Raw genomic sequence first — 16,780 nt, 5'->3', positions numbered from 1 at the left:
GCACACATGTTCGGAACCATGTTGGGTGCCCCTGAAACTGTTTTCTCTTCCTGTGGAATCCAGCTTGTGGGAGGTTCAAATCAATGGTCACATGAAGGCTCAATTGTCAAATAACTAAAAATTTCTGTTGGTGGCCTCAGGAGACCTGTGAACCTGTGTCTGCTTATTTCAAATCCATCTTCGTGAGTGGCAGGGACATTTGGGGCTCCGAGCCAAGTTCCCACAGGCCTATGAATGTTGGGAATGGTCCACGGCTTTTGCATCAGCAGCTTCCACAGGGATCACAGAGGCCGCAGTAGGGGCTTGTCCCATCTTCTCACCATCACAGTGGATTTGAGGCACTGAAAGGCATGGGTACCCAGAGACCACCTTAGTGTAAGGACAGCGGTTGCGGTCTCTGCCTACCAGCCTCTTGAGCGGTCCCAGATGGGAACGCCTACATATCAAAGTAGATGTCCCCTGAACCTGTGTGCAGGTCCCAAGGGTCAGTTCCTGCCCGGGGAGTGAGGTGACCTCCAGGGAGTCCACTGCTTCCTGATGCTCAGACCTCATCAGCTCAGATCTCTCAGGCTGCAAGGTGCACACAAAGACATCCATTGGGAAGCTCACCCTGGCCTCCCCACAGCTGCACTGAGTCGCCACCTTCCCATAGTCGATCCACCTCGGGGTGGCAAAATTGATGGCCTCTGCGCAGTTGAATCCGTGATTGAAGCCAGCGTGATAGCCATAGGGAAAGGTGACCATGAATTCCCCAGCCTCCTGGGTCATGCGTGCAAACGGGATACCATTCTCCTTGAGCACAGTGGGGGAGATGAGTGCCACCTTGTGCCTCATGAAGGCCTGGCAGCCCTGGGAGCTGCCCGGGAACAGCTGTCTGGCCAGGTGCTCCAGGCGCCGGCCATGCTCGGGGGGCACCGCGTACCACGTCTTGGGCTGCCCAAAGTGCAGGTAGTTGATGCTGTACAGGTCCATGTCCTCCGTATGCCACGCGAAGGTGGTCTTCCACATGCCAAAGTACAGGTAGGGCGTGTTGACGCCCTCGATCACAATGCCGCATTCCTGCTTCAAGAGGTCCAAAAGGCTTCCCAGGTGTCCCACGTTCCAATGTTGAGTGTTCTCGTCAAACAGGGAGCCGCTGACATCTGCACCGTAAATTGGCGACCCAAAGTACCGATTCTTCCAGTATTTTCTCTCCAGATCTTCAAAATTCACATGTGGCGGGGTCCGGTATTTTTTGCTGTTGGCCAGGTCACGGTACTGCCCCACTGTCATGGCTTTCTTCTTCTTATGGAATTGAGTGAAGACACCTGCGCGGCCAGACACCACTTGCTGCAGGGGAGTGCCTATTACCATGTCACTGACGTCCTCGTAGGACTGCCGGGCTCTCCACTCCTTGGGTGGGATGACCTTGGCCAGTCCAGCTCGGTGTGCCCCCTGGGATTCCACGTAGGCTATATACTTGCGGAAATCTGAAAATTCGCTCATGGTTGGGCAGAACGTCATGATGGTGCTGCCTGTGCTCTGGGGGCCTCGGTGTTTAGAAGACATGGCTACTCTAGCCAAGATCTTGGGCTTCTCCCGAAGGATCAGTCAGACTGTCTGTCTGTCTGTCTTCTCTTGTCTCCCTGTCTTCCTTGAGCGTTTTCTCCACTCTCACGTCTGTCCTTTGGTAAAAAAATTATCAAATAGAAAAAAAAAGCATATTTAACATATAGTGCTTTCATAACTGGATAAGGAAAATATGATTCATTTACACTATGGACTATCACACAGCAGAAAAAAAATAATGACGGCTTGAAATTTGCAGACAAATGGATGGAGCTAGAAAACATTATTTTGAGTGAGGTAACACAGACCTCACTGAAACCCAGAAATACAATTTTCACATGTACTCATTCATGTTTAAAAAACACTTATGGTTTTTAAAAAATAAATGAAAGAAAACCAGCCAAAAAATTACAGTCCCAGAGAAGCTAGACAACAATAAGGACCCTAAAAGAGAAAAAAATGAATCTAATCTACATGGGTAGTAGAAAAAGTCAAAATCTCGTAAGTAAATTGGGAGCATGGGGACCTTGGGAGAGGCTTGAAGGGGAGTGGAGAGAAAGGAAGAAGAGCAGAGAAAAATGTACAGCTCAATAAAATCAAAAAAATTAAAAGAAAAAAATACCAAGCGTAAGACAACTCATGTTCCAATCAAAATACTGGTAAAGAGACACACTATTTGATCTCAGGTGGGAAAACCAGGTTTTACAGTAAGCGTGCCATGGTGACATTCACCTTAACCATGGCACTTGCAGGATGGAGACAAGAAACTCTGGAGTTCGAGTTTGTTCTTACATCCAAACTGAACTCAAAGTCATCCTGAGTACAGGGGTAATAGGTTGTTTACTCATTAATTCAAGGAACTTTATGAATTAAAAATCTAAGAAAAACAATTCGAGTGAAAAACTATGATTTCAAATCAACCTTCAGAACAGAAAATCCTAACTTCACTAGTGGTGAGTAGGGAGTAAACCTGACTTCTCTTACAAGATGAGGAGGACACAGGCCTCAGACCTTAGCATGACTGACTCCATGCTGGAAGTACCACTCAGGCTGTGAGAATTCAGCAACCACACGGCACCTCCTACCCAAACCACAATAGTGGCCATCATTTTGGGAACGTCTTTTAATGTACTAAACTTGCAGTTTTTTTTTTCTTTTTTTTTTTTTTTTTTAAGTTCTGGAGTTCTACTTTGGGCTAACTGTTCTTCCTAACTGTGGTATGTCAACCCAGAACATGGTTTTTTCTCTCCAAATTCCCCCTAAGGGAGGCTGGCATCTATCTACATTTGTATATCCGACACCAGTGTAGCCAGTGGAGTCTAATAAAGACTTTCTTCCGTTCGCGTAAACCCATGTCCCAGCAGTCTTCTCAGCTGGTTACTTCCAAATATCTCTGGAGGCCTCAGAAAGATCCTCAGAGACCAGACTTCGAGGCACCAGGGGTCTCAGATCCCTTTAGAGTTGGGAAGAATGTGGTGGTCAAAAAGATCCTGGGATGTGTAGCTTGAGAGGTTCCAGACCCCAGGGTTCCCTCTGACCAATCACTGCCTAACACTTTGGAGGACTGTGACACCGCCACTCCCAAAGGAAACATATTGGCCTCCTCCCCAAAAGATACGCAATAGGAAAATGTAATCCCAATACCCATAAAGTTTAAAAATTAAAAATCTGAAAGTTTCATTAGACAGATTGTAGCCTTTAACAATCCCAGAGAGAAGTGAGCCAGGATGGCTAGTTAAGCTCAGACCAGCCACCTTCCTTCGGTTGGCATTATATGTGGAATATGAACGGACCTGGAGCCGGGCAGTGGTGGCGCACACCTTTAATCCCAGCATTCGGGAGGCAGAGGCAGGCAGATCTCTGGGAGTTCGAGGCCAGCCTGGTCTACAAGTGCTAGTTCCGGGACCGGCACAAAAGCTACAGAGAAACCCTGTCTCGGAACCCCCTCCCCCCTCAAAAAATAACCTAACTGGGCTGTCAAGAAACCCCTTGACTGACAAAACTCGTTGAGACTCTGGAAAGCCCAGATTAATGTTGCCCCACAATAATGAGACCTAAATGCCATCGACATGAGGTGGGGAAACCAATGAATCACAGATAAAGCTGAAACGCTACCATATGAACCTTTGGTACTCGTCAATTTCACAGGACGAACACCCGAAAGTAGTTGAACAGAGACAGACTACTTACCCCACGGCAGCGAATGGAGGCTTGGCTGAAGATAGAGCTGACCAGATATCAGCTTCTGTCCTGAGGCTCCACTGGCTTTGAAGCTGATGCCTGAGCTCTTTTCTTTTATACTTAGGAAGATGGGAGGTACTCAGTGCTTGACCACCCACTAAGGGTCCCGCCTATTGCTGGCCACACCCCTCCTTTAGCCCCTCCCAACTCCATTTGAAGGTGAGACATGGCAAACTAGAATGTGCTGAAGACAGAAAGGAATAACTGTAACGTGGAATGGCAACTCTTCTCAGAATCTCTAAGAATATTTTAAATTTCTCAAAGCTAAGTAAGAACACATGGCAGAGCTTCGCAAGAGTGAGACACAGAGAGAAGCACACAGGTCTGTGGTCTTGCTGGACAATGCTTTGTTTTGTGGTTAAACTGCAAACCTAGAAATGGATCTAGACAAGAAACTGAGCAATGCCCCCAAAGAGTGACTAACCAGACAATGATAAGTGGATAACCTGAAACCACCACAAAACAAATAATTAAAATGTCTTTTTGCCAGGTGGTTGTGGCTCAAGCCTTTAATCCCAGGATTTGGGAGGTGGAAGTGAGCAGATCTCTGAGATCAAGGCCAGCCTGGACTGCAGGGTGTGTTCTGGGACAGCCGTAGTTACACAGATAAACCTTGTCTCTAAAAATCAGGAAAAATGTCCTTTTGTATGCATAAAAAGTTATCAAACCTTTATTAAAATTGAAGTACAAAAATTTTAAAGGTCAGAGGATCAGTATTGAGCACAGTATTGAGCTTGCCTTTCTGTAGTAGCTTAGTCTTCTTCTCCAATAATGAAATGTTGGGATATTTCCCTATCTCTAGCTTTTGTCCATTGTTCAATAATTTTAGCCTGTGTCACTATGTGTAACTATGGCTGTCCTGGATCTCACCCTATAGACAAGGCTAGCTTTGATCCCAGAGATCTGCTCACTTCTGCCTCCCAAATGCTGGGATTAAAGGCGTGAGTAACAACCAACAGGGAAAAAGTCATTTGGCCTAGAGCTCACAGAGCTCTGCCCGCCTCTCCTCTGGAGTGCTGGGATTAAAGGCGCCTGATACCAAGCCCAGCTCAGATTCCATTATTCTAAGGTGTGCTTTACCCATGTAGAGATCCAATGTCTGCTTCTTTTGACCAATGTTTTTATTTGGCTTTAAATTCTGACATTGACCTTCCTAGCCAGAGTTGTTTAGCTTAATTTTATTTCAGTATTCCCTTTGGAGTGACTCATTGAATAAATGAATCAAATATTCTATACCTTTGAAGGCTTTAAGCAGAAACATTTCTGAAGATACAGTAGCATTTCAGCAAATTCTGAAGCATCTCACGCTCTCAAGAAACCAATGGCCTGGATCCTGGACATGCTGAGACTCACAGGCTCCCATACTCCATAGGGATGAGAGACAGTCACCCCATTGATTGAGAATCCTTCTACTGACTGGGGACAATCCAAGTTAATGTTAGAGAGCTTTGAGGGGCTGAACCTTGTCTAATAGCCAATGCCTTTAATTTAGGCACTTCCCTGGTTTGCAGGTAATCTGTAAATCTTCATGGCACATGAATGCATATGGACGATAGCGATATTCCCAGACCTATAAGACCACTTGTGGACAGGTACAAGGTTTGACTCAGCGTGCCTCCTCTGATGCTTTCCAAACAGTAGACAGTTTGATCAGGCTTGAGAGGTATTAGAAGTCTTTGCTTCTGAATTAAAACAGCAGTAGATTCCCTTGCTGAACTGGTCCTGCAGAATTGGAGAGTAATTAGACCTACTGCTCATGAGAAAAAGTTCTATGAGCCTCTTTGGGAGACACCTGTGGTGTTTATGCTAATTTATCATGAATAATGAGAAAACAACTCGCCATGGGTGAAAAAAAAAAACTTCAAAAAGAAAACAAAACAAAGGCATAAATCAGGTGATTGATAGCAGTCTCTGTTCTCTTGGTCCTTTGATTGCTCTGATATTGGTGACAACTGGGACCTCTAATTCTCATTTGATTGGATTATCGTTGGGGAGCTCATCCTAATCCATATGGCAAATTATGCCTCAGTTTAGAGGGGCTTAGAACCAACTGCAGCTCTTCAAGACACAGTGATCCTCACACTTGAGCCCCTTGATTCACTAAGTGCAGTGGAGAATTAAACAACTTCCAGATCTTAGCACAGCTGATTCAAGGATGGAAGCACCAGTCAGGCTGTAAACCCAGCGAGTAGACATTACCACCTATCGAAATGAAAACAAAGACCTAAGTCCTCACAGTCCATAAGTTCAAGACAGGCTCTAAAAAAACTAACTAATCTTGCTTTTTGAATTCTGTAGTTGTGCTTGAATTTTTTTTTCTGAGGTATGTCAACTGAGAACATGCTTTTTGTGCTTAAAACCTCACCCTAAGAAAAGAATCGTGGCTTTCCTGGGATTCTGAATACTCAATGTAGTAGCCAAGCGGCTTATGACGACTTTTTATTGCCTTCACGCCATGTCCCTGTGGTCTTCCCTGGTGGCTACCCCACAACAACTAAAACCCAACAGTGTAAGCACTTTGTTTGGAAACAATCAAACACAAGAGTGCAGGAGGCAGAATATTGGAAACGGTTTTAATAAATCCCAACATCGCGAAATTAACAGAGAGTGTAAAATAGTATGAGGTAAATGGAATAGACAGAAAAAAGAAGAGTGTCCTGTTGAACTGAATATAAAGATGCACAGCTTTGTATAGGGAGAGGGATGGATTGGTATCACAGGGAAAAGAAGATGTTTGCAAATGCTGAAGTGAAATAAAGTGCAGCGTGGTTTGAGGATGCCCATCGGTTGTACAGAGCTTGGGTTTGAACCCTAGAACCATAAACCGGGTGTGGTGTTCCTTTTCTGCCATTCAAACTCTGATGAGGAGTTCAACGTTGTGCCCTGGCTCATGTAACAAAATTGAGCCCAACTTAGGATACCTGTCTGGGAAACTGTCAGAGTGGAAAAGAGAAGTCAACCATCAAAAGGGCTCTCTAGAGTGCCAGAAGCAAGAAACTGGGTGTAGAGTTGTTATGGGGAGTTAGCAGGTCATTTTCCATGGCCAGAAGCTTGATAGTGGCCCCCAAACAATCTCCATGCAGGAGGGAAAGGGAGGATTTTAGCTTCCCAGGCCAAGGAGTGGGACCTGTGCCCCCATCTCTTCACTCTGTCCCAACAGCACAAGGAACACCAGGCGGCCGCACCTCTCCTGAGCTTGGAGACAATGTGGGCTCCATACAAAAGGCTCAGATCTCAAAAGAACTGATAATTCCTCCCACTGTGACAACTGACCTCCCTGCTGACACTGGTGCAGCCCTCCAGACCCACTGGATGTCACAGGATGTGTACTTCTTGTTCGTCTGTGACCCACAAGCAAGACTTGCTGTCATGTTGACCTCTGTTTCATATTGGTTCAGGACACCTCCCCGGAGGTATTGGTTTGTTAACAGCTTCCACTTTCACTTATAATGATATATATATTTTTTCCTTTTTTTAAGAAAGGAAAAATTTTTATTTTTTATTATTTATTTTTATTTATTAGAGTGTTAAGGAAAATACAAGGTCCCTCTCGCTCCCCTCCTTCTGTTCTCTCCAGATTCCCTCCCTGTCTACCCCCATCCAATCATCAGGGAGGGTAAGGCATATTGCTTTGTGGAAGGTCCAAGGTCCTCCCTACTAATTCTAGGTTGAACGTGGTATCCATCCAAAGAGAATAGGTTCAAAAAGCTACTACATGCAGTAGGGATAGATCCTGGTGCCACTGACAGTGGCCTCACAATCTGCCCCAGCCATGCAACTGTCAAACACATTCAGAGGGACTAGTTTGTTCCTATGCTTGTTCCTTTCTAGTCCAGCTGGAGTTGATGAGCTCACTTTAGCTCATGTGGACTGTTTCAGTGGGTTAAACCATCATGGTCTTGACCTCTTTGCTCATATTCTCATTCCTCCCACTCTTCAACTGGATTTTGGGAGCTCAGCCTAATGCTCCGATGTGGGTCTCTGCCTCTGTTTCCATCAGTTGCTGGATGAAGGTTCTATGGTGATATTTAAGATATTCATCAGCCTGACTACAGAGCAAGTCAAGATCCGGTCCCCTCTCCTCTATTGCCCAAGGTCTTAGTTGGGGATAATCCTTGTGGATTCCTGGGAATTTCTCTAGAGCCAGGTTTCTGCTAATCTTATAATGACTCCCTCAATAAAGATATCTCTTTCCTTGCTCTCATCTCTGTCCTTCCTCCATCTTGACTATCCCATTCCCTCAAGTTCTCCTCAACAGTCTTCTTCTCCTCCCCTCTTCCCCTTCTTCCCTCCCTTCTCCCCCCACTGCCATGCTCCCAATTTTCTCAGGCAATCTTGTCTGTTTCGAAATTCCAGGTGGATCTATACATGTTTTTCTTTGGGTTCACCTCATTACTTAGCGTCTCTAAGATTATGAACTCTATGCTCAATTTCCTTTGTTTATATTTAGTATCCACTTATGAATGAGTACATACATTTTCATCTTTTTGGGTCTGGATTACCTCACTCAGGATAATGTTTTCTAATTCCATCCATTTGTAGGCAAAATTCAAGATTTCATTGTTTTTTACTGCTTAGTTGTACTCTAATGTGTAAATGTGCCACATTTTCTTTATCCACTCTTTGTTTAGGGCTTTTAAGTTGTTTCCAGATTCTGGCTATTACAAATAATGCTGCTATGAATATAGTTGAACAAATGCTTCAGGTATATACCTAGCAATGGTAATCCTGGATCCTGAGGTAGGTTGATTCCCAATATTCTGAGAAATCGCCATACTGGTTTCTAAAGTGCTTGTTCAAATTTGCATTCCCACCAGCAATGCATGAATGTTTCCCTTACTCCAGGTCCTCTCCAGCATAAGCTATCAATATTGTCCTTGATTTTAGCCATTCTGACTGGTGTAAGATGGTATCTCAGAGTTGTTTTGATTTGCATTTCACTGATGGCTAAAGATGTTGTACATTTCCTTAAGTATCTTCTGGCCATTTGTGATTTTTCTGTTGAGACTACTCTGTTTAGTTCTATACCCCATTTTTTAATTGGTTTGTTTTGAATTTTAAGGTCTAATTTCTTGAGCTCTTTATATGTTTTGGAGATTAATCCTTTGTCTGATGTGGGGTTGGTGAAGATATTTTCCCATTCAGTAGGCTACCTTTTTGTCTTATTGACCTTGTCCCTTGCTTTACAGAAGCATCTCAGTTTCAGGAGGTCCCATTTATTTATTTTTGCTCTCACAAAAATGAATAGTAGTGTCTGTGCTACTGGTGTTATAATGACAAAGTGGTCTCCTGTGCCCATGCACTGAAGACTACTTTCTACTTTCTCTCTATCAGGTTCAATGTGGTTGGATTTATTTTGAGGTGTTTAATCCATTTGGACTTCACATTTGTGCATGGGGATAGATATGTATCTATTTTCATTCTTCAACATGTTGATATCTAGTTATGCCAGCACCATTTGTTAAAGATACTTTCTTTTTTCCATTGTAATATTTTAGCTTCTTTGTCAAAAATCAGGTGTCCATAGGTACGTGGATTAATATCCAGGTCTTTGATTCGATTTCCTTAGTCAACCTCTCACATTTTTGCCAATACCATGCTATTTTCATTACTGTAGCTCTGTAATAGAGCTTGATGTCAGGGATGGTGCTATCTCTGGAGGTTCCTTTATTGTACAGGACTGTTTTGGCAATCCTGAGTTTTTTGTTTTTGCATATGAGGTTGATTATTGTTTTTTCAAGGTCTCTGAAGAATTGTGTTGGGATTTTGATGGGGATTGCATTGAATCTATTCATTGCTTTTGAAAGGATTGCCATTTTTACAGTGTTGATGATGGGCATGTTCGATCGGAAGTTGTAATTAAACAGACCAACTTAAAATAATATTTAGCTTTAATACACAGAAGAAAGAAAACATACAAACCAGGGTTCCAGCAACCCAGGAATGCAGAGGGCAAGAGGAAGAGGCAAGTGCACCTGGATGTTTTTTTTTTGTTTTGTATAGCCCCGGGGGGACACACCCTAAACAGACTGTGATTGGCTGAAGTTCCCCATCATCTCCCCCTTTGTCTAAACAAGATTGAACCAAACCCAATACAACTATATACAATAGGAAAAAATACCAAATATAAAATTACAAACAACAAACAATATTTAGCAAAAAACATATAACAAAAGTTTTTCTTAGCATTCTATTTCAAGGAGTCTAAATAATGTAGAGGGTAACTACAATTATCTAATCTTCAACTCCATTAAAGATCTGACAAGGGGAGTAATATTACTTGAACAACCAGGAAGTACAAACAAGAAACTTCCAAAATGTGCAACAAATGACAGAGACAACTGACTACCTGGGCAATCACCCAAAGTCTCATTTGCAGTGTTGAGGTGACCAACTTTGGCTAAGGCCTAACATAACTGACATACCATTTTTAAAGGCAAGGAACTTTTTAGAACTTTCTTACCCTGTCTTGGCAAGATAAGACAATCCTGTTTTTATCCATTTACGGATACTCTGTATCTCTGTCAGTGGTTGAGGTATGGGCTTTTCTTTGCCCAAAGGCCAGTTCTGCCAAGAAGAAGACAAGCTCCCAGTGGAGTGTCTTTGATGCTCAACGTTTTCTCTGGAGTAGAGCGATGTTGTCAGGAGTGATTGTGTCTCGTTAGCACGGAATTTTAAGTTAGATTAAAGGCCATTATTTACAGCCCTTTAAAGAGGTTGAAGATTATACTATCTATACTAAATATAATCTCTATGTATCTAAAGAACCTGATTTATCATTCTCGATACCTATCTAACTTGAATACTAAGAGAATAAACAACTGTGCAATCGTTACATAAATAATATCAGAAGTAGAAATGTGCACAGTAAGATGGTAAATATAAGCATATGTATATATTAATACATAACAAATGTTTTAAATAGAGGTAGAAGTATATTTACATACAATAAATAGAGGTAGAAGCATACTCACATACAATATTTAATATATCAATATGCAAGAATCAACAACAATACAATTTTTTAAAAACAACTCACAAATACCAATTATCCCATCAAACCAGTCAAACCAGTTAATCCCCCTTTTTTTTCCAATAAACACCCCTGAGCCTATAAAATACCTTCCCCATCCCTTCAACCCTATACCAACCCCTTAATGATGTCCCTAAACCCCTAAACCCGAGGGCAAACTCTGCTGAGAGAGGGGACATTGGTTCCAGCGATCCAGGAACACAGAGGACAAAGAAAAAGAGGCAAGCATGTAGGGATAAGTCCAGCCCCTAAGGGGGTGTGTTCGCCTAGGCCTAATGTTTGCCTATAAATTTGACGAACATGCTCCCAGCCGCTGCTTCTGCTTTCTTTGTATCCACGGGAACATTGGTTCTGTAAGTCTCCATTAAAGCTGTATATATATTTTTACAATCTGTCTGCATACGCTTATGCCGCTACATTTTGGCGTCCAAAGTAGGCTAATTTGCCCCCGACTCAAGTGGGTAGCCCGCTACTAACACAGCACCCTCCTGGGTGCTGTTTTTTAGTTCTTGCGTGACTCGGGCCCCAGTGCCGAGTCTGAGACACACTCGGCCACACAGGCCCATTCTGCCTGCCTTGGCTAAGTTTTCAGTGGAACCCCACTGCCTGAATTAGCAGAAGATCAAGTACCTGCTGTTCTGCAACAAAAGCCTCCACAGTGGCAGATTTGGTCTGATACAAAGTGACTTGGCCAGGAGGTGGTGGTGCATGCCTTTGATACCAACACTAGAGAGGCAGAGGCAGGCAGATCTCTGTGAGTTTGAGGCCAGCCAGGCGGTGGTAGCACACGCCTTTAATCCCAGCACTTGAGAGGCAGAGGCAGGCGGATCTCTGTGAGTTTGAGACCAGCAAGGCGGTAGTGGTGCACGCCTTTAATCCCAGCTTTCGGGAGGCAGAGACAGGCGGATCTCTGTGAGTTCGAGGACAGCCTGGTCTACAAGAGCTAGTTCTAGGACAGGCTCCAAAAACACAGAGACCACCACAGGCAGGAACCAATCATTGCAGGTAAAAAATTTTTCTTTTATAAATAAAATGTCTGAACACGTTAGTATTCAAGAATTTAACAGTTTTTTTAATTGTACCATGTGGGAGATTTTACAAGAGGTGTCTATCAACCCACATCTATGGATCCTTCTGGGATTCGTAGTTTTCATTGGCACTAAATGGTTTGATAATAGAAATATGATAAAGTCCTTACGAGACGAATCCAGGATTCTTAAGGCAGAGATTGAACACTTAAAAACAATTGAGAATGACAACAATCTTCTCAAGAATCAGTTTGAAGTTCTCCAGGCTGATGTTAAGGAGAAATTCATTACTATGGAAGAGGGAACAGCTAATTTGGATCGTAAGCTTCAGTCCCTTTCTGTAGGAACTGAAACATTAGTGACTGCTATTAAGGAGAAATTCATTACTATGGAAGAGGGAACAGCTGATTTGGACCATAAGGTCAGTCCCTTTCTGTAGGAAATGAAACATTAACTGAGACAATCAAAACTGCTAAATGTGACAATCGGATTTTGTCTAAAGCTTATGACAGATTGGCAGAAAGATTGTCAATACAAGAAGGCACGGTTTATGCCATAAAAATTATGTCCAAAGATGAAATGTTATCTCTAACGGACAAACTTCATACTTTAGAATCCTCAATGAAGGCTTTGGAACATAATTCTGGACAGGAGATTCAGACATTGCAGAAGGCAATGGTGAAAAGAATTGAAAAGATTGAGGGATTTCTAAATTCTGATGAAGAAGAGCAAAGGGTAGAAAGGCAAATTTTAACTACATCTATGGGTAAATCTCTCCGGGACAATTTCCACAAAGCTCTACCTACAACTCTACCTGCCTTTCCAGTAATAACAACAGAGAAGGTGATTGGTTCCAGAAACCCTAGGGTCATCAAGGAGGATACATGGGAGCCTGTCTGTATGAATGATCTCAAGGAAATAAAACAGGCTGTCATGACTTTTGGGATGCAAGCCTCTTTTGTTAAAGAGATGCTAAGATCTTGGGCCATGACAAGCAGAGAAACCCCCCTCGGACTGTCTCCAGCTGAGCTCTGCAGTACTTGAGAGTGAACCGCAATTGAAATGGCAATGCTTATTCAGGCAAGAGGCTAAACTCTTAGAACAGCAGGAAAAAGCAAAGGGAATTGAATTTCCCCTAGATAAAATTCTAGGTGAAGGGCTCTTTTCCGACCCTCAGGAACAAGCTAATTTGGATGAAAACACACTCTCCATGTGTACTACAGCAGCATTAAGGGCTTGGGACAGGGTACAAGACCCAGGACAGAGGATGGAATCATTTGTCACAGTTAAACAGGGTCAGAGAGAACCATTTAGTGACTTTTTACAAAGATTAACTAAGGCTGTACAAATAGGGATATCTAACCCAGAAGCAAGACGTATAATGATTGAGTCTTTGGCTTATGAAAATGCAAATGTGGAATGCAAAAGGATTTTGGGGCCTTTAAAGCTCAGATCAGTGCCCTTGGAAGAATGGGTCTTGCATACACTAAATGTTGACACATTTGACTATGGCACTGAAGCATGGGTAGAAGAAGCAATTTCCAAAGGTAAAAGGAGACACCAGAATACTAAATGTTTTAATTGTGGAAAAATGGGTCATATGAAAAGGAATTGTAGACCACGGATTTTCAGGAATAATAATAATAATAATGCATCTTTCAGAAATAATAATAATAATGCATCTTCTAGAAATAACAGAAATAGGAGGACTCAGCCTTCAGGTTTATGTAGAAGATGTGGAAAAGGCAGACATTGGACGAATGGAATGCAGGTCTAATAGAGATAGACAAGGCAACCCGATTGAGTCAGGAAACGTGAGAGGGGGGGCCTCACAGGCCCCCATGGCAAACATGGTTCAGTCATTTCCAGTTTCTGCAGAGAATGTGCCTCATCAGGACAATTAGGAAGCCCCATGCCTACTGTTACAAGCAATAATGATCAGAAAGATAAGTTATGTGTGTTTTGGAAAACTTCTATAAATGATCAAAGACCTAAACTGAGAGTGTGTGTAAATGGCATTTTTATTATTATTATGGTCCTAAGGGATTTTAAAGAACCTATTAATATAGTTACAGATTCACAATACGCAGAAAGTTATTTTACATATTGAAACTGCTGAATTTATACCTGATGATACTGAACTAACCTCATTGTTTCTCCAGGTTCAAGATTTGATCAGGAACAGGCTTTGCCCTATGTACATAACACACATCTGATCCCATAAGGGTCTGCCAGGTCCTCTAGCACAAGGTAATGCAGAAATTGATCAATTATTGATTGGTAGTGTGCTACAAGCCTCTGAATTTCATAAAAAACCTCATGTTAATAGCAAAGGTTTGAAGAAAGAGTTTTCTATTACATGGCAACAAGCTAAGGAGATTGTGAAAAAATGCCCTACCTGCTCTTTCTATAACCAAACGCCACTGCCAGCAGGGGCTAATCCAAAGGGCACCCAAAGGAATGAAATCTGGCAGATGGATGTGTTCCACTTTGCAGAATTTGACAAATTAAAATATGTTCATCACACCATTGACACTTATTCAGGCTTTCAGTGGGCAACTGCTTTAAGTTCAGAAAAAGCTGATTGAGTAATCACTCATTTATTAGAAGTCATGGCTATCATGGGTATACCTACACAAATAAAGACGGATAATGGTCCTGCTTATGTCTCTAGGAAAATGAAACGTTTTTTTTGATTATTACAATATCAAGCATGTTACAGGTATACCATACAATCCTACAGGTCAAGCAGTCATAGAAAGATCAAATCGAACTATAAAGGATATGTTGAACAAACAGAAAGGGGTGGAAAACACCCCCAGAAATAGGTTACATAATGCTTTGTTAACCTTGAATTTTCTCAACGCTAATGAGAAGGGAACAACGGCTGCAGAAAGACATTGGATAATGGAAAAGTCTACTGAATTAAATCAACCAGTTTATTTCAAGGATGTGCTGACCTCACAATGGAAGCCAGGAGATGTGCTACGTTGGGGAAGGGGTTTTGCTCTTATCTCCACAGGTGAGGAAAAATTGTGGATACCGTCAAAATCAATAAAGGTTCGGTTTGAAGAAGAGAAGCCACTTGGAAAAGATAAATAACAACACTTTCATAAGGATGGCGAGCATACTGATGGTAAGAAATACATATAGGTTGGAGGCAGGGTTCTTATCTCCACAGGAAAATACTCATCTTCAAAGAAATTAAGGGACCCTGAATATTTAATTACTGATGGATGGACACATTTTGTAAGTATTAATTTATATATATATATATTATTAAACATTTCTTTATAAATATGTAGAGCTGGTTTTGAAGTTGGACTCTGGCTCAGTCCCTCTCCAATTCCAAGCCTGTTAGTAAGAGAAAAACCCAGAGTTTCTGGACTTTCTGTCTCATGTCAAGAGCCATGATATGGGACAGAAGAAATATGAATTTAGAAAACATCTTTGCTTTTCTTCATATTTATCATACTTTTCATTGAAAATATCTATCATGCCTTTCATAGTATATATATATATATGTCTATATATGTCTATATGATTAATGTTTAAGTTTTTCTCAATGAACAATGAGTTTTTCCTGAAGGGACATTTGAAGTTTCCAGGAAGAAGATGGGGCCCCACAACAACAACTCTACCTGGTTGATATGATGTCATGATACTGATAGCGCTACTACAAGACCTGTTTCAGATACCAGCTGCACAAGACGATCCCAACTTGGTTAGCTGAAATGGTGCACATCTTGTACAACATTCTGGCCAGACCTGCACAAAATACTCAGAGACTATTTGCAATTTTAAAAGACATTGATCTTGAAATTTAACCATCAATTTACTTTCACAGGATCCCCCAGAAAGAACATCGCCCCATGACATCTGGAAGTAATTCTTGAGGACGACATCCCTTCTCCCAGAAAAGTTTACCCCTGGGTTTAGGGACATCATTTAGGGGTTGGGAGGTTGGGGGAGGAATTTTATAAGCTCAGGGATCATTTTGAAAAAAAAAAAGGAGGGCATGATGGGATGATTGATGGGATGATAGATTTATAATTGTGAGTTACTGCTTTTAGACAAAAATATTGGTATCGATTCTTGTATATTGATACAAAGTTAAATTATACTGACTATTGTATGCATGCATGTTTCTATGTCTGTTTAAAACATTTTTTATGTATTGACATATATTGTATTGATAAATATATATTGTATATATTTACCATATTGCAGCGTACATTTCTACCTCTGATTAAGATAATTATATAATGTTTGTGTATTGATATATATTTACCATATTGCAATGTATATTTGTACAGTGTTTATATTTGGAGGTCATTATCCTCATTTGTTACACAGTTGTTTATTGTCTTAGTCTTTAAGTTAGATAGATATTGAGAATTATATAGATAAATAGTCATCTTACTTTGTCATTTATAATTAGACTAATCAGGTTCTCTAGATATATAGAGATCATACTCAGTATAGATAGATAATCTTCAACCTCTTCAAAGAGCTGTAGAAAATGGCCTTTAATCTAACTCAGAGTTTCGTGATAGTGAGACACAATTGCTCCTGGCAACACCGCTCTATTCCTGCGAGAATGTTGAGCACCTAAGACACTCCACTTGGAGCCTTTCTTTTTGGCAGAACCGGCCTTTGGGCAAAGAAATGCCCATAGCTCCACCACTGACAGAGATACAGAGCATGCATCAATGGATAAAACAGGACTGTCATATCCTGTCAAGACAGGGTAAGATAGTTTTGCAAAGTTCCTTGCCTTTAATAATGGTATGTCAGTTATGTTAGGCCTTATCCAAAATTGGTTGACTCAACGTTGCAAATGAGACTTTGGGTGATTGGCCAGGTATTCAGTTGTCTCTGTCAGTTGTTGCACATTTTGGATATATCTCGTTTGTTGAGTAGTGTTTAT

The 16,780-nt window shown here is 41.7% G+C and overlaps 1 protein-coding gene across 1 annotated transcript; it reads right to left on the bottom strand.

Annotated features, from left to right (window-relative positions):
• Window positions 1-228: 228 nt before the first annotated feature.
• On the bottom strand, window positions 229-1,548 carry LOC142846869 (lysine-specific demethylase 4D-like). Its single transcript, XM_075967648.1, has one exon. The coding sequence runs from the start codon at window positions 1,546-1,548 to the stop codon at window positions 229-231; it is 1,320 nt and encodes a 439-aa protein (XP_075823763.1).
• Window positions 1,549-16,780: the final 15,232 nt, after the last annotated feature.

This window comes from Microtus pennsylvanicus, chromosome 3 (assembly GCF_037038515.1).
Source record: "Microtus pennsylvanicus isolate mMicPen1 chromosome 3, mMicPen1.hap1, whole genome shotgun sequence".
Lineage (NCBI taxonomy): Eukaryota > Metazoa > Chordata > Mammalia > Rodentia > Cricetidae > Microtus > Microtus pennsylvanicus.
This window is presented reverse-complemented; position numbering and strand designations above follow the sequence as displayed.

Coding starts and splice junctions, on each gene's coding strand:
- LOC142846869 (XM_075967648.1), bottom strand. CDS start 1,548: ATGTCTTCTAAACACCGAGGCCCCCAGAGCACAGGCAGCACCATCATG.